The 18,501-nt window shown below is 34.0% G+C and overlaps 1 protein-coding gene across 1 annotated transcript in view; it reads right to left on the bottom strand.

Annotated features, from left to right (window-relative positions):
* The window catches only part of ZNF804A (zinc finger protein 804A), a 275,098-nt gene that overhangs the window by 39,505 nt on the left and 217,092 nt on the right, over positions 1 to 18,501 (bottom strand). Inside the window, 1 exon segment of the mRNA XM_021703228.1 lies at positions 14,945 to 15,088. Within this exon segment, the coding sequence (XP_021558903.1) occupies positions 14,945 to 15,088 (144 nt within the window).

The following is an 18,501-nucleotide window of genomic DNA, read 5'->3' as shown; positions in this document are numbered from 1 at the left end:
TCTAACCTTCCTGCTAATCATTTTTACTTTATAAAGAAAAAAATTAAACCACCAATATTAATTATAACACAGATAATAGTGAACTAAATATAATAAAAAAATATAATCAGATGGAATTAAAGTCCCCTTTTGCAAGCAGATATATGAGACAAGAATTTCAGGTTTGCATATTTGTTTGTATTCAGAGAGACACAATATAAGGAATACAAGGTGGAGAAAAAGAAGTCATAGGGCATCTTTCCTCTTTTATCATTTCTCATCTTCTTTTATTCAGTCCACACAGCCTTTTGATCAACAAAGAACTTGTCTCTCTCTGACTCTTTAACTACTGGCACAACATGTGGCCTGGATTCACTAAAATTACTGAACAAAGATTTGCGCTTTAGAAACACCTGTCCCACTAAACAATTAGAATGTGATGGACAGTCAAGAGAAAATGCCCTTACATGTCAAACATCAATATTCTTTGTAGTAGAATCTTATTGAAAAAAAAAGCCCCACATTTATGTGGAAACGTTGCTTTGATTTCCAGAATTAATACTTACAAATAATTTTGATGAATAGAAATAAAGAAATTCCTGCAGAGGATGACCTTTAGAAAGTTCAATCGTAACCGGTCAAATAGTATTTATTCCTCATTGTCATTTCTTCTGTTATTTCCACAATTAGAGCAAAATTTTCAACTGTTAGCAGTTTGGGTTATCCTAGAAGTGTTGATTTCAAATCATTTTTTATTTTAGAAAAAGACACTGCAATGTGACTAAGATCTTGTCAAGGTCATACCAATTTGTAATTTTGAGTTAGTGAGCTTCTAAATAACCAAAAAGGATGCTACTCTGCATAACAAGGCATATTGTTAATCCTGGGTAGAGTTACATCTTTGCAGATTATTAGGTATATGTAGAATCTAGACAGAACTAATAAATAAGAAAAAAAAATTTTCCCATACATTTAGTTTCAGTACCTAGATTCTGGTTAAAAGAACATGGTGGGGGGGAGACAAAAAGGGGGAAAAAAGAACATAGGAAAATGCCTTTGAAACCAGAGAAAGAAAGTGAACCCTTTTCCTGAAAATAAAATAAACCCCCGAAAAGAATAACAACTGGAGGTTCCCTACAGAGGGACAATGACTTATAGACATCAGGAATAATATGTTAAATAGGCATAAGAGAACTTACTCAATTGCTGGGTATCTTTACATTAATTTTTGTTTCAGTTTATGAACTAACCTGACATGGTTTGGAATAATAGCTTTTCCTTGAAACTTCAGAAGAAAAAGGTGGAGATATTTAAATTGGGCTTTAACTAAGCCAGAGTGAGGTATCTTTGAGAGTTAAAACTGCAAATATAAATTGAAAAATAAATATTTAGAATATTTATAGTTGAACAAAAATGGCTTCTTTCACTCTATCCAAGGCTAGTCTAAAAAAATCTAAAACTGCACTAAAACTTCTAAAATCTCTGTGCTTTTATTCTCTCTTACTGCTAATATATTTTCTAGCACCATTTAGTTTTAAGAAGCATTTGCTTCTAAGTAGCAGAAATTGAACTCACTTTCCTTTGTACATTCCTACTTAAACCTACTATTGTCAGGCATTTGTCTCCAACCACTCTGCAAAACCTCTCTTGTCAAGTTGTCCACATTTCCAAATTCAGAATTAAGTATTCCTCTCTTTGTGACTCAGTTGTTCACCCCTACTCCTTGACTATCTTGTTTTCCTTTATCCTCCCGGCCACACTTGTTCAAGCCCCATAGCCAGAGCCTTTACATTTTCCCAACTTCTAAATGTATACTAATGGTTCATTTCTTTTATCACACCTCTTCTCTATTTCTACTTACTCCCTAGATGACCATCAGCTTCATGGTTAACTCCATGGTGAAGCTGTATCTAGCTGTAATCACCATTTCCATTTAGATGCTTTGTAGGCATCTCAAACCTGACATGGCCACAAAAAAATGCCTCATTTTCACCCCACAGACATTTGTTTTTTTCAGTTTTCTTCAGCATCCAAAATCTGATTCGTCAAAATATCTGTTGACATTTCCATGCCATTCAAATATTCAGATTCTCACCACTCTTCACTGTGGGTACCATTATTCCCTAACTCAAGCAAATGTCATCTGTACCCTGAATGTAGCATTAACCTCCCACTGGTCTCCTTTCTGCCATTTTTACTTCCTCCCTCCCAATCTATTCTCCACATAACAACCAGTGATTTTTTTTCAAAACAGCAAATCACATGATCTTACTTTCCAGGTGGAAATTTTTAAATTATCCTACAGCCTTTAAAATAGATCTTATAGTGTTTATTATGCCCTACAAAAATCTACTTAATTTGACCCCAAATTTCTTTTCCTAATTCATCTCCTATAGATTTCCCTAGCCTGTGCTTTTTGCTAGCCTCATTGGCTTCCTTTTGTTCTTGAAGGAATCTGCCCTTGTGTATTTTAGAAAGTATTCCTGCAGATATCTTTATCACTTGTTTGCTCACTTTAAATTCTTGTTTAACCGCCACCTCATCAGAGAGGTCTTCACTCATTTCCTTATCTAAAATAACAGTTATCCATAATTTGGCTACTATCTTTTTATTTTTCCTCCAAGTTGTAAATATCTAAATTTAAATATTGAGTTGTTAGCTTCTTGACTCACCAAAATTAAGTTATATAAAAACAAAATCTTTCTTTTTCACTATTATTCACCTAGGTTAGTTCTTTATGTGTATATGTGGGTGTATATTTGTATATATACACATTTGTTGACTAAATGTGTGTGTGGTACGTGTCTGTGTACCTCTATATGCAGGTGTGCAAGTGCACACACACACACACACACATATAGAGAGAGAGAGAGAGAGAGAATTCTGCCTGGCTTCTTTCTCTTTTTCTTCATTGTGTGTGTGTGTATATTTCTTTTCTAGTTTGCTCAATGGGCTTTCGGAGCAATTAAATGAGTCAGAAGATGACAATACTTAAATGGAAAGTCATATTTCCTATTTCCTTCATTGTAATAAAATTTAGTCATTTCAGTAAATATATTTCTTGTCTTAGAACCATGTATTAAAAAGTATATACTATTTACAATACCTAAGACATGGAAACAACATAAGTGTCTATGGATAGATGAATGGGTAAAGAAAATGTGGTATATATAATGGAAAATTATTTAATCATAAAAATGAAAGAAATTCTGGCATTTGCAACAACATGGATGGACCTTCAGGGCATTATGCTAAGTGAATTAGGTTAGACACAGAAAGACAAATACTGTACGGTTGCACTTATATATGGGATCTTAAAAAAACGAACTCCTAGAAACAGAGAACATGTTGGTGGTTGCTATAGGCAGGGGGTATGGGTGGAGAAAATTGTTGAAAGTGATCAAAAGAAGGGGCGCCTGGGTGGCTCAGTCGTTAAGCATCTGCCTTCAAGCTCAGGTCCTGATCCCAGAGTCCTGGGATCGAGCCCCACATCGGGCTCCCTGCTCAGCGGACAGCCTGCTCCTTCCTCTCCCTCTGCCCCTTTACCAAGCTCATGCTCTCTCTCAAATAAATAAAATTAAAAAAAAAAAACTAACTAAATTTTGGGGCACCTGGGTGGCTCAGTTGGTTAAGCGACTGCCTTAGGCTCAGGTCATGATCCTGGAGTCCCTGGATCGAGTCCCGCCTCGGGCTCGCTGCTCGGCAGGGAGTTTGCTTCTCCCTCTGACCCTCCCCCCTTTCATGTGCTCTCTCATTCTCTCTCTGTCAAATAAATAAATAAAATCTTAAAAAAAATTAAAAAAAAAAAAGAAAAGAAAGTGATCAAAGGTACAAATTTCCAGTTATAAATAAGCTTTGGGTAATGTGCAGCACGGTAACTGTTATTAACAATACTGTATCGTATATTTGAAAGTTGTTAAGAGAGTGGATCTTAAAAGTTTTCATCAGAAGAAAAAAAAATGGTAACTACATGAGGTGATAGATGTTAACTAAACTTATTGTGGAATCATTTCATAATTTACACGTTAATTATGTTGTACACTTTAAAAAAGAAAGAACATATTAAATACACTGCTCATGTCCATCTTTCTTGAATACGTTCATAATATGAACCATTTTTGATGAAATCATTGCATAGTTCCTTTTTCTCCTGCTAGTTCTCTTTATAATTTCAGGAAATGCATAGAGTTAACAATAAATGTATTACATATGCAATTGTGTTTACAATAAAATAACATCTTTTATAAAGATATAAAGTATCTTTTCCTTTCTTAGTCCCCAATGACAGTCTTACTATTATTATTTTTACATGAAAGAGACAATTCCCTTAATGTTTGTCACAGCATAAAATTATAAAAGCTCAGCTTCAAGATGAAGTTTCCTGAATTATGTAGCACAGTTTTCCCTACACTGGTGCTCTTGTGATATAATACGCTACTGATCTGACAGACATTGGACATACCGAGGAAAGAACATTGCATGAACTCACAGTGAATTTTTTCTTCAGGTACTCGAAAAGCCTATAATGCAGATGTTAATGTCAGTCATTCTTGCATTTGAAGTTATAATAAGGAATTTCTAGGACTTGGAAATAGTCAAAAGGGGGTATTTTCAGTGAAGTAGCAGTCTTTGTATAAGAAACCCTCCAGGGATAATCTGAAACTACAAGGCTGGTCATCTTTGTGTTTCTATTGACTAGGTAATTTTAGAATTTAGCAAATTAAGTTGTAGAAAATGGAGAGTAATGCAAATCATTATTGTTCATTGCAATGCAAATATATTTTGCCCAATAGAGATATGATTGATTTTGTGCTTTACAAAAGATGACCCTAAATATTACATTTTATTGTCCTATAAGGTATAAACCAATTTTGATGTATTAAAATATTCTCAGCATTCCTGACTGACGATATAGCACATATCTATGTCTGTATCTATAGATATCTATAGATATAGCAGGCATATATAGATATAGATATGTATGAAAACTATATAGTTGTTCTTTAAATGATCCTTTTAACAAGCCTCAGGGTCTTACTGCTTTCCTAGTTAAAGAGCTGAATAAAATGTTTGAACATGTCATTTTATATTTTATGAAGGACATGATTTTACCTTTTGAGAGGAAAAAGATAATATATACCATACATATATACACATATATGCACATGTGTTAATTTATGTGCAACACTTCCAAAACAAAACTTCTGTAATTTTGTTTGCTAAATTCCTTTGTTTTTCTCTATAAAAACATCGTGGCCAAAGATAAGCTAAATAAACACTGTGTGGTATTTTCTTTGAAATAGTTTGTCCTGAAACTTTTTAACACAATGCCATATTTTTTTCTTTATTTTTCCCCTTATGTGAGTCCATTTGGATTGTAACATTGATAAGAACATTTCTTATGGACTCAGGGTTGTAGCCCACAGCAATAATTGGGGTGAAAATGCAACTGGGGTTAACATCTAGCACATCTTCTTTTTATCGAACATGTCACTTAAGCTTTTAGCACACATCTTTGTTGATAAAGACAACACAGTGACATATTTTTACATTAAAAAAATCCACTGATCTGCTGAGAAAAGCAGTTGTTAGTATTGTGGAGAGGATTTTGTCAGCAGATTTTGTGACATGAATCATGCTTCCTCGGTTGGAAACATCATGCTGATGATTTGAACTTTACCTTTGATTGTATTGAGGAATATCAATAAAGAGGTGTCAACTGTTTCCCCATTAATATCCCTGTTTATCCTACAAATAAAAATAGTTGCCCCCAACTGAGTACACAGGCAGCATTTTTCAAATTACTACAAATACACTGAGGTCAAATCTGAGCAGGAGTAAGGATGTGGGAGTGTACTATATCATATCAGAATTCCCTAAAGAGTAAAACCTGTGTGAAGAAAATAATTTCAGGGTTAATATATTTATTTTGACAGATTTTTCAATTGAATGTATTTTATATGTATTATAGTGCCTATTGGGTCCAATGTATTTAGGTAAGCAAGTAACTGAGTAAGAAGTAACATTAAATAACAGTGACCATGGTTTTTCCACAAAAACAAAAACATAGACACAGACATGTGCACCTTTAGTATATATTGATACATATCTTTGTCTATATTTAAATGTAAAAATATACATGCATGTTAACACATATCTTTAATACACAATACCTAGAAATACAAACATATAAAATTAAATTTATATCAAATGTTACTTCTATTTTAGTAATTAAATCTTCTATCAAATGAGTCAGGCCATATTGAAAAAAAGATTTTTTTTTTTACTGTGATAAAAATAAAATTGTTAAATTAAGGAAATTTTGACATGTGTGACCATTTTGAAAATTATTTCTATGAAATTAATATGTCAGTATCTATTTCTAGATACTTTATAAACCAAAAAATGTTGACATCTTATCTATATTTCACACTCATTTTCTAGATTTTGCAAGATTGAAAATTAAGGACCTGAAGCAAATACAGGAGTGATTAAATTATCAGAATTTATAATATCAAAGGAATCCAAATCCAACAATAGGGAATGGTTAAGTTAAAAACAAATATTTGATGAGATATTATGAATCCATTAAAACAATTATTATGAAAATTTTGTATAAATGGAATAATACTATTGACAATATTAAACTGAATGCTATAGAATACAAAATGGTACCTATCTAAAAATATACATGCATGTGAAGAAAATTAGGGAAAAAAATCAATTTGTTATTAGGTGGGATTTCTTTTTCAGATTTCAAAATGGTTTTTTATATATATGTATATATAATTTTTATATGCCTTTTTAATGAAGTAAAAGTGAAAAGATATAACAAGTCATGCAAATGTAAATAGCTTTAACATTTAGTCTTTGAACAAAAAGAATTCTATACAAGTAATTGGATTTACAAGGAGGAACTGAGGGTAGGTACTCTATTTTCTCCTTATATTCTATCTTTTCTGCCACTTTTTCCTTCTTGCCATAATCCTCAGATAAAAACAAATAACAATCACAAAAATCCCTGAGTTCCCAATGCCTGAAACAGTGGTCTCTTTTTTTTTTTTTTTTAAGATTTTATTTATTTATTTGAGAGAGAGCACATGAGAGGGGGGAGGGTCAGAGGGAGAAGCAGACTCCCTGCCGAGCAGGGAGCCCGATGCGGGACTCGATGATCATGACCCAAGCCGAAGGCAGTGGCTTAACCAACTGAGCCACCCAGGCGCCCCAGTGGTCTCTTTTCATAGGCAGCTATTAGTACTTGCCAGAAGCTCTGGACTCCATGATTCTAACACAGTGCAGTTCAAACGTAACGCAGTACGGGTTCAGGTTAAGTTCTTGGAAGTTTGTATACCGCACTTCGGAATTAGGTGCTTATTCTCAGAATACACACGCAACGAACAGAAGAAACAGAGAATCGCCTGAGCAAAGGATATGAAAGGGCAAGTTGCTTTAGTGAAGGAAGGGGCACAGCAGACCGCATCCTGAAAATGGGTTGTGCACGGGCTCTCCAAGGGATGCATATATGGTACATTTCTTATGTGTCTGATTTTCAACAACTGGGCAGAAGACAGAGATGAAAGGTAGGAAGAAGGGTGGAGGTTGGAGAGAATTCATAGGTAGTTTTGTTCGAAATTCTGCTTTACTTCTCAGGGCAATTTCATCATTAATTTAATATATTACCTATCGTAATATAATGTTAAATATGGTCTCTGCATATATCCCATGGTACATTCTATGCAGAATTATCTTTACATAGCATCAGCTATTTTTAAATTGTCCTTAGACATTTTTTTAACCCACTAGGAAACAGATTTTGAATACCACTGATTACACCCCCAGGAAGATGGGGCAAAGCCATGGTGACACATGTAGCACAGAACAAGGAGGTGTTTTAAAAAAGCATAAATTGGGATGCCTGGGTGGCTTAGTCAGTTAAGCATCTGCCTTTGGCTCAGGTCATGATCCCAGGGTCCTGGGATCGAGTCCCGCATCAGGCTTCTTGCTCAGCATGGAGCCTGCTTCTCCCTCTGCCTGCCGCTCCCCCTGCTTGTGCTCTCTCTCTCTCTCTGGTGAATAAATAAAATCTTTTTTAAAAAGTATAAATCAATCTATATAATGTAAAATATATAATAAATCTGTAAGTAAGTTATTTGTAAAAACAGATACAGTCTCATAAAATATATTTATTAAAGTATCACTGTCAACATAGTACAAGAAAATAAAATAGGACAATAAAGGGAGAGAATTTAATTGATTCCACCCACCAAGTCATTATGTATCCTACAAGAAAAATATACTTCCAAGCATTAATAAAAGATCATCACAATAAAAATAAAGATACACAATAAAAGGAAAGATATACCATGCTCAAGAACTGGAAGAATTAATATTGTTAAAATGTACATGCCACTCAAAGCAATCTTCAGATTCAATGCAATCCCTAAAAAAATACCAATAGTATTTTTCACAGAACTAGAACAAAAAATCCTAAAATTTCTATGGAACCACAAAAGACCCCAAATAGCCAAAGCAATCTTGAGAAAGCTGGAGGTATCATGATCCCAGATTTCAAACTATGCTACACAGCTATTGTAATCAAAACAGCATGGTACTGTCACAAAAATAAACATATAACTCAATAAACCAGGTTAGAGACCCCAGAAATAAACCCACATTTATATGGTCAATTAATCTATGGCAAAGGGGGCAAGAATATATAATGGAGAAAGGGCAGTCTCTTCTATATATGGTATTAGGAAAACTGAACAGCTATGTGCAAAAGAATGAAACCGGACCACTTGAAAAATAAATTCAAAATGTATTAAAGACTTAAATGTAAGACCTGAAACCATAAAATTCCTAAAAGAAAACATAGGCAGCAAACTCTTGAACGTTGGCCTTAGAAATATTTTTCTGGTTCTGTTTCTTCAGGCAAGGGAAATGAAAGCAAAAGCAAACAAATGGAACTACATGAAACAGGAGATGTTCAACAGATATATGGAAAGAATGTAAATTGGAGCAGCCACTATGGAAAACAGTATGAAGTTTCCTCAAAAAATTAAAAATAGAAATAACACATGGTTCAGTAATCCCACTTCTATGTATTTACCCGAAGAAAAAGAAAACACTAACTTGAAAAACCACATGCACCCCTATGTTTATTGCAGCATTATTTACAACAGCCAAGATATGAAAGCAACCTAAGTGTCCACTGATGGATGAATGGATAAAGAAGATCTGGTGTATAAATACACATTGGAGTAACACTCAGGCATAAAAAAGAATGAAATCTTGCCATTCGTGACAATGTGGATGGACATACAGGGTATTATGCTAAGTGAAATAAGTCAGACATAGACAGACAAATGCCCTATGATTTCACTTATGTGTGGAATCTAGAAAGAAAACAAACAAAACAGAAACAGATTCATAAATGCAGAGAACAAACCGGTGGTTGCCAGAGGGGAGGTGGGTAGGAGGATAGGAGAAAAAGGTGAAGGGAATTAAGAGTACAGACTTCCAGTGATAAAATAAATAGGCCACAGGGGATAAGTACAGCACAGGGAATATAGTCGGTAATACTGTAATCACTTTGTATGGTGACAGATGGTAACTATACTTACTGTAGTGAGCATTTTGTACTATATCTATAATTGTTGAGTCACTATATTATAGACATGAAACTAACATAATATTGTATGTCAACTATACTTCAATTAAAAATGAAACAAACAAACATGTAAATAAAGATACACCACCTTGGCTTAAAATGGTTGCCTTAGAGTTATTGTTGTTGTTTTACAAAATGGAATTTTTAGCGGTTACAAACACAGGGCGGTAAAGGAACATTCTTTTTATTGATTTACAAAGCATAATTGACAATTATAAAATGAAATCTCTGATATTAGATGCATTTCTCTACTGTAATCTAGTTTTTTAACTCTTTTTTTCTCATAATTATATTGAGATGACAATTATATTGACATAGAGCAGAAACATTAAAGTTGTAGTATTTTTCACACACCCTCAAGATCGACTGGCTCAATAGACAGCCATCAACCTTACAGATGGCGGAAGATGGAAAGGAAAGGAAAGATTTGAACTTCACTGGGCAAGGTTTATGAAAATGGCATTGGCTGAGACACTAGAAATGATGATTTTATCCAGAATCTGCCTCAAACTCAATAATGGACAAAAACTTCAGTTTAATTCTATTCAAATTATGGTTTTGAATATGAAATGTCAAAACAATACATTTCCATGATTAGCTAGACATATACGTGTACTTCTCCAGGGTCAGGTACTTTTGGGCAGTGGGGAGGTTCTATAGGAGGAAATTGTATGTTCTTGCATTCTTCTCATCCTCAAAGTGGCTAAACAAAATAATAACAGTATGATGAGATTGAAGCACACACCAGAAGAAAAATCCCAGGGAAGGTGTTCAAAATGGATTGAATCATGCATTGCTTTACCCGTACCCCATGTTTTCCTATTAACCTTTAAATATTACTTTGCAGATGAAAATTTAGAACCAAATATCAAGAAGTGATTCTTTTCTTAAGTATCAGGTCAGTGAACAGAAGTTTAAATTGTTAGGAAATGTTCAAATTTGAGAATAAGTCTGCTCCATTTTTATAACCATACAAGTCCCTGCAGGACCAGCAAATTCCAACAACCTGGCCTGACTGTGACTTCCTCTGGAGCAGGGAAAAAAAAAAAAAAAAAAAAAACAGCACGCCGTAAAGCACTGAATCTTAACTTGCTGGGGAAGGTCACTTCAGTGCCTTTGGGAGATACTTCAGCCATACAGAAGCTGCGAAAGTAAAAATCAAAATGTTTGAGGGGCAGCAGCAATAAGGCAATCATTCCCTTTTCTATCTCTTCATAACATCAGTGTGACAAATCTCTTACAGTGAAAATAACTCTGAATTGCCAATAGGCTGCCAGGTGAGAAGACAAGACACAGTGCGACTTTAGTTTAAGGGCAGATAAGTAGGTCAAAGGGTTTAGAGGAAAGCCTTTTCTTTTTACCAGATGCTAAATTTCTCACTTAAAACAATTTTTTTTTAAAAAAATCTCAATGGCTAGAATTCAGAATGATATAACTTCATTGGAAACTATTCTAATCATCTTTTTATTTAAGATTTATTTATTTTAGAAAAAACGAGAGAGTGTGAAAGGGAGAGAGAGAGAGCACGCGTGAGAGAGCAGGGTGGGCATGGGGGCAGAGGGAGAGGGAGAGAGGGAATCTCAATCAGACTCCCCACTAAGCACAGAGCCTGATGCAGGGCTCGATCCCAGGGCTCTGAGATCATAATTTTTTAAACAGTATGATTATCCAGGGTCTTTCTCTACATTTGTTTCAGATGTACAGTATAAAGTTTCAACAATTCTATATACTACTCAGTGCTTTATCTATCTCGAAACTACAGCTTATTGCGAGATCTTAAATGCAATTTTGACTCTTGCCCTTTTATATTCACATGGGCAGCCCTGATTGGGTGTCTACCCTGTGCAAGATGCTGCACTAGATGCTGTGAGGAATGAAGACAAAGAGGAAATGGTCCTTGCTATTAAAGGGTCACAATCCAACGGCTTTCAAGTTTCAAAGTTAAAGAGAAAATATTCTAAAAATGAACCCTGAATTGTGAACTATTGTGATCACCTCTGTACACCTGTGCCTTCCTCTTTTTAATTCTCTGTTAGCAAGTCTTAGCAATGAGAGCTTGAGAGAGATTTTGAAGTTATCCAAAGAACATGTGGATGAGAGAAACAGATTTTTCTTTGAAGCTTAGAGTTCAAATGCAACACAGAGTCTGTCATAACAGATTTGCAAAGATACATGAGGCAGGCACACTGCTCTTAGGTCACGATTACCTGGATATGTTTTAGACTTTATTAGCCTTTTTGAAGCAAAAATAGATCCTTATTGGAAGCCTAAATAAAGGCAGTCTCAAAGGCAAACTGTCAGGATCCCAAACATTCTAGGAGAAAAGAAATTTTAGTAAGTAGTAATAATAAAACTAGTTAAATATTGAGCTTTTACTATTTTTCAAGTACTCTGCAAAGTGTGGTCATGTGCATTCTCTCATTTATTCTCCCTAACAATGAAAATTTGAGTTAATTGAGCCTTGTGTATTTTACCCAAGTCAGGTAGGTAGCAGGATTAGGACTCATTCCACCAATAACTCCTTCTCCCCTTCTCCCTGAACATGGTGGCCTTGGATATACGTGTATACGTGTAGTGAATGAATGAACACATCAGATGTGTGGCCTCTTTGCCTTTTTCTAATTCAATTCAAGAAGTATCCAAATCACATGTGGGTTTTCTGCCTGAAAGTTAAGTGCTGGTCATATGGACATTGAGTATACCTGTTTCTTGTGGATTTTTTTCTACTGGAAACCAAAATGATTCTCTGCAGGTAAGTTAATACTTTAGGAAGAGGGGTTTTGCTTGGTTTGGTTTGGTTTAGTTGCAAGTAATAAGTATTAAACTAGGGTTTTGTTTTGTTTTGCCTTTGAGTTCATTTAATAGTAGCAAGGTGAAATAGAAATAGCTTTCAGAATCTAAGGATCTGAAATATCTTTCAGAATCTACAGATAAGCTGTTGGAAGGACTCCTTTTATCTGAAAGCCATTCAAAATCAGAATTGCTATGTCCATGCTCATTTTCCTTCACTTATCACATGGCCACTTGCATCTCATTCTTTGTGCGTTGTTTTGTTCTTTCTTTTTGCAAACCAGCTTTCTCAACTTTTCGATGTACTTAGCCACAACTCAGGATTATATTTTCAAGTGTTTGGTCCAACCACAGTCAGACTAAAGACAGATTTTTTTTTTCTTTTTTTCTGTATCTCAACTATAAGTTCTCAGGAGGAAAAAAAAATCTGAATTATCCACCTCCAAATTTCATCCCTCTCTATTTCATGATGCCAATCTATGGCATCATGTGGTAAGAACACCGGTAACAGTCACAGGGGTGAGGCTATTGCTCGTAAAAGGGAGAGTATATTCTTGGAAGACACACTAAAAGATTTGTCACTATCCTATGGAGGGGATATAGATTTTAGATATTTTCAGTTACTGTAACATTGACTCAGACTAAATTAATCAACTAAGACTGCTATCTATCAGACTCCATGGCCATTCAGATAACGTACCCATCTCTAGGACCTGATACCCCTGAGCATTATCAAAAGTGACCCTCTGGACTTTCAAAATAACAGCCCAGACCCAGACTGAATTTCCTTGGCCCATCTGTGTACAGTATATAGTATCCTAACTCTACTAAGAATATGGAACTGGAAAGGTGCTCATAATAATTTATGTGCGTCTGATCTTCCAGACAATCTATGGTTGAATAAAACATTCTTTGGCAAATGATAGTAATAGCTGGTAAGATAGTCTTAAAACACACATACACATATTTCCAAATACCTAGTTTACACAATGAAACATATATGTTATAACATATCTTGTGCCTTTAGGTACTTCGGAAAAATCAGAGGAACACCTTTCTCAGATTTACCACATCAGGAGAAGCATTCCAGAATCCTTTTATAGAGTATATGTCACTAACTGCAAAATTAAATCAATACTATTGTCTGATGGATTTTAATATTCAAATCAAGCATTGATATATGAATGTGTGTATATATCTATATTTACATTATGCATTTTCATGTAAGAAAAGGAACAATATTTCCATCAAAAATTTTCCCTTACCTAGTATGCAAGTAGACCTGGAAAAGGAAAGGCAAGGGCAGATCATCAAGACCAGTATGCATTCATTAGTGATGTATATAAATGAAGGTTCATGTTCTCTGTACAACAGCCTCCTCAAGCATAGTTTTTTTGGTGTGAAAGAATGGAAGGATTGACAGCAAAAGAAAATACATACAATTGATTCATAAGCACTCAACATAATCATTTTCCCCTATTCTTTCTTATGCTAAATAACTCTAATGTTAATGGAAAGTTAGGGCAAATTCATGGGTTAAAAATGTACCTTTTATTAATACCAAAATGCTATGTAGATGATATTTGTAAGTGATGGCTAAGAAAAGAAAATATAAATTAGTGATAACTAAAATTGCTGTATCATATCAAGCTAGCTAAACAATATAAGAAGTTGCTCTGATAAATGTAAAGCATATGAGAAAATGGAATCTGTATTATTAACTTCACTTCTGACATGACTGCTTTAAACTCATCTTTACACAGAGTGTTGAAAATCAATCTTGGATTTACAATTGATAGCAAAACGAAAATAATATTAAAATAGACTATATCATACACATATTAAGTATTTAACCAATAACTATGGATTATTTTTACCATATTAAATTAGCTTTTCTTCCTATTTTTATGGGGTTTAAATGGGAAATGGTTTCTGTAAAGAATTATAAGTTCATTTACATTTGATAAATATCATTAGTTGCCTAAAACATTTAAAAATTAATAAATTGGAAGACATTTAGAGGATCACCACCTGTAGAATATAATTTTTTTTTTAAAGATTTTATTCATTTATTCGACAGAGAGAGACACAGCGAGAGAGGGGACACAAGCAGGGGGAGTGGGAGAAGGAGAAGCAGGCTTCCCGCTGAGCTGGGAGCCCGATGTGGGATTCGATCCCAGGACCCCGGGACCATGACCTGAGCTGAAGGCAGACGCTTAATGACTGAGCCACCCAGGCACCCTAGAATATAATTTTTAAATTACCGCCAACCACTAAAAGGCAACTGATGGGTATTTCTTTGCGTTATTTATTTCAGACTTTACTTTTAGGGCTTTAAAAAAAAAAACAAAACTGTCTTTTGCTATAAGTCATAAATTATCATCCCAGAATGGCATCTGTAAAAATTGCATAACAAAAACATAAAAATATTGTATTTATATCGTTTATACAACTTTAGTACAGAAGTTTAAAAATATCAGGGTTTTTTGGACACCTCTTTCCTACCTGCTTGTGAGCGTGGTCATATGAATTAATGTGATTGTCAAACTCTTGATGCTTATGGTACTGCTTGTCACAGAGTTCACAGTAAAAATTGGCCTTCAGATCTTCCAGAGCTTTTGCTATGGTGTTCTCCTTCTCAGCATAATCCTAAAAAATAAAAATTCAAGGAAGGCAGCAATTAGTTCTTCCCTGAGTTGACTTTGTTCTGACAGTTGTCAACTTTAGCATAATAATTAGAGTTAGAAACAGAATATAACAAAGAAAAATAAAGCAAATTCCAGAAAGCTAAATCAGAAGAAATTATGAGCTGAAGAGAATAAAAGGTTAACTGAAGAAGCCAAGATAAATGGTGGGAAGAACAGCAAAAACATGGAGAAGCAAACCAAACAAGGAAATAGAAGCCCTTGTTTGAACAAGTTCCTGTGTCTTGTTGGCAAAGAAAAAAAACAAAAATCATATAGTTATGTTGATTCAACTGCTGATTTCTGGCAATGGCTTAGTTAACATAAAACTTGTAAATTCTGAACAACATCCAAAATGTGTCCTGCATGAGGAAGCCCATATTGGTGCACAAATATTCAAGTTTGGTATTTTTGTTTGCTTGTTTCTTTAAATATCTAGAGAGTAACTTATTCATCCCAACTAGATTTCATTTGACTAATGTTTTCATAGTGACCCATATCATTTTAAGTTGAATTTTTAAAAATTCTCTACATCTTTAGAAAATGAGATTCTTTTCTGCAAGTTATTTACCTAAACTGAAAAGGATTAAACTGTATACAAGCAGATTGCTTTCATCATGCTCACAGTAAATAAAGATGGCTATATAATCAAACCCCTGAAAAAAATGAAAAACGTAGTCAGTTATCATTAGCTTTCATTTACGAAACACAAAATAGCAAAATGTTTGTGGCTTTTAGGTTTTCTTAAATCTAAATTTGCTTGCTGTTTCATGGTTCCTTAAATGTTAACGTTGTTAGACGTAAATAAATTCTACATATTGAAACATTGTTCAGGTCTTTTGCTGAAGTGCTGATATGAAGACTAAATTTCAGTTGCTACCACAGAATATATTATGTTTCTAACTTACAGATTCTCTCATACTCAATTCCTTTAAAATTCAAATTAACTACATATTCAGGCCTCTTATGTGCTACTCTAAGAAACTAATTCTCTCAGGCACTGGGATATGGAGATGAGATGACACAGTCCTCTCTATGTCAGTGGCAACTCTCCTCTCTCTAAATACACAAGCTAAAAAGGACTCAGAGTTTGAATGTTTAAATTGCTTCTACAAAATGTAAACATGGTTCACTAATTGTAATTTAATGAATAAGACTTTCCTTACTTTATTGTACTATATATTTATGCACATAACACATATCATAAAATTTGTCATATTTGTATATATAACTTATAATATACATTATGGTAACTGATAAATATACTTGCCATAATCTAAAAATACATAACGTAGTTTCTCACTGTAAAGACAATGATCCATTTTTCTATTAGTTTTATCAACTGCACAGAGGTGGTAAGCTACAAAATCATTCAGATCATTTATATATGATTTATCAATTCAGTATTTAATTTGCCATTTCTCAGCAGATTTGTGAAATACTTCCTATTATTATTTTTGATTCCTTCCAATATGTTGTTTAAAAAACGCTTGTTTAAAAAGATGAAAATGAGTCATATATAACTGGACTCATTACTGAATTCTTACAAAATCTTTAAAATAATACTTTGTGGATTAGCCAATTTAAATGAAACAAAAATTAAGTACTATGATTTCATAGCTAAAGTGTGTGAAGCAGAGATAAAATTCCAATCAATATGAGTTATATTATAATGGCAATAGTTTTTGGCTCAAAGCTGAGTTAGCTCTCAAAATAATATTCTTGAACAGCAGTTTCTTTGCAAACTAGTTGATTCTCCTCATTAATTATAATTACAGTTAAGCTACTTTCTCTCTCAAAGTATTTCATTATTTCTAATTATTGTATAGGTTTACTTTTTCTTCCCAAGACTGATATTCCCTCAGAGAAGCAAAAATTGTTTCTTACTTATTCTTTCCACAAAAATGGGAGTAGTTTTAAGTAAAGCAAACTGAAATTTGTAGGTAAATTGCATCCTTCCAAAATATTAGCCTGAGTCTAGATTTGAAGAGAAAAACAAATCAAAAACAATAGCGAGCATTTACTCGGTGCTTGTTTAGGATCAGTCACTGATTAAGAGTGTGCATGTGTTAACTCACTTAATCCTGATTAAAATTATAGAGATGTGTAGTTTAAACATTTTCTCATTTTACAGGTGAAGGTACCAAAGTAAAAGAAAGTTAAATAATTAGCTCAAGGATGTATAATGAATAAATGTGCAGCCCATATTTGAACCAAAATAATCTGGCTCACAGCATTTTGCTATGTTCACACCTTTTTTTTTAAAAGATTTTATTTATTTATTTGAGAGAGAGAGAATGAGAGAGAGCACATGAGGGGGGGAGGGTCAGAGGGAGAAGCAGACTCCCTGCCGAGCAGGGAGCCCGATGTGGGACTCGATCCAGGGACTCCAGGATCATGACCCGAGCCGAAGGCAGTCGCTTAACCAACTGAGCCACCAAGGCGCCCGCTATGTTCACACTTTTAAGCACATAAAAAAAGTAGAAATAGTATAATAACCCGCACATAACCAACAACTGGATTCATTAATTTATCAACTCAGGGTCAACTTATTTCAACTTACCTATCCTATCTCATACCCTTTCCTCTACTTCAGATAATTTTTAAGGAAATTCCCAAGTTCGTGTAATGTTACCTGTAAATCTTTCAGAATGTATCTAAAATACGACTTTTTACAAGTATCATCACATAACCAGTATCAGACCTAAACATACAACAATGAAGAAACCAAAATCATTCCTTACTATCATCAAATATCCAGTGTGTTCAAATAACTACAATCATCTAATAGTTTAAACTAGTTTATTCAAAACAGATTTATTTTCTTTTAAAATTCTAAGGCATTTTTTCTTTCATTAAAAAAACAGATTTCAAATAAGGCTCATACATTCCCATGATCTGATATGCTTCTCAGTCTCTTTTATTATGTCTTCCCTCTTTTTGTTTTATTACTCATTACAATTTATTTCTCAGAAAAAATTTTAAATTATACTTCACATTTTGAAAAAAATACTGAGAAACAAAATATTGAGAAATAAAAATATAGAAATGTTATAAGGATAGGATAATAAACTCTTTTTTTAAAAAAATTATTTATTCATTTTTAGAGAGAGAGAGCGAGGGGAGGGAGAGGGATAAGCAGACTTCGAGCTGAGCCCCAAGCTGGGCTCAATCCCACAACCCTGAGATCATGACCTGATCCGAAATCAAGAGTCAGACACTTAACTGACTGACTCACCCAGGCGCCCCAATAATAAACTCTTATATAACCTTCACTTAATTAAAATTATTGCTAATATTTTGACATATGTTTATTCTATCATCAGTCTATTATCTATCTATCTATCTATCTATCTATCTATCTATCTATCTATCTAT

This window comes from Neomonachus schauinslandi, chromosome 3 (genome assembly GCF_002201575.2).
Source record: "Neomonachus schauinslandi chromosome 3, ASM220157v2, whole genome shotgun sequence".
Taxonomy (NCBI): domain Eukaryota; kingdom Metazoa; phylum Chordata; class Mammalia; order Carnivora; family Phocidae; genus Neomonachus; species Neomonachus schauinslandi.
The sequence above is the reverse complement of the archived record's forward strand: the minus strand, read 5'-3'. Positions and strand labels throughout refer to the sequence as shown.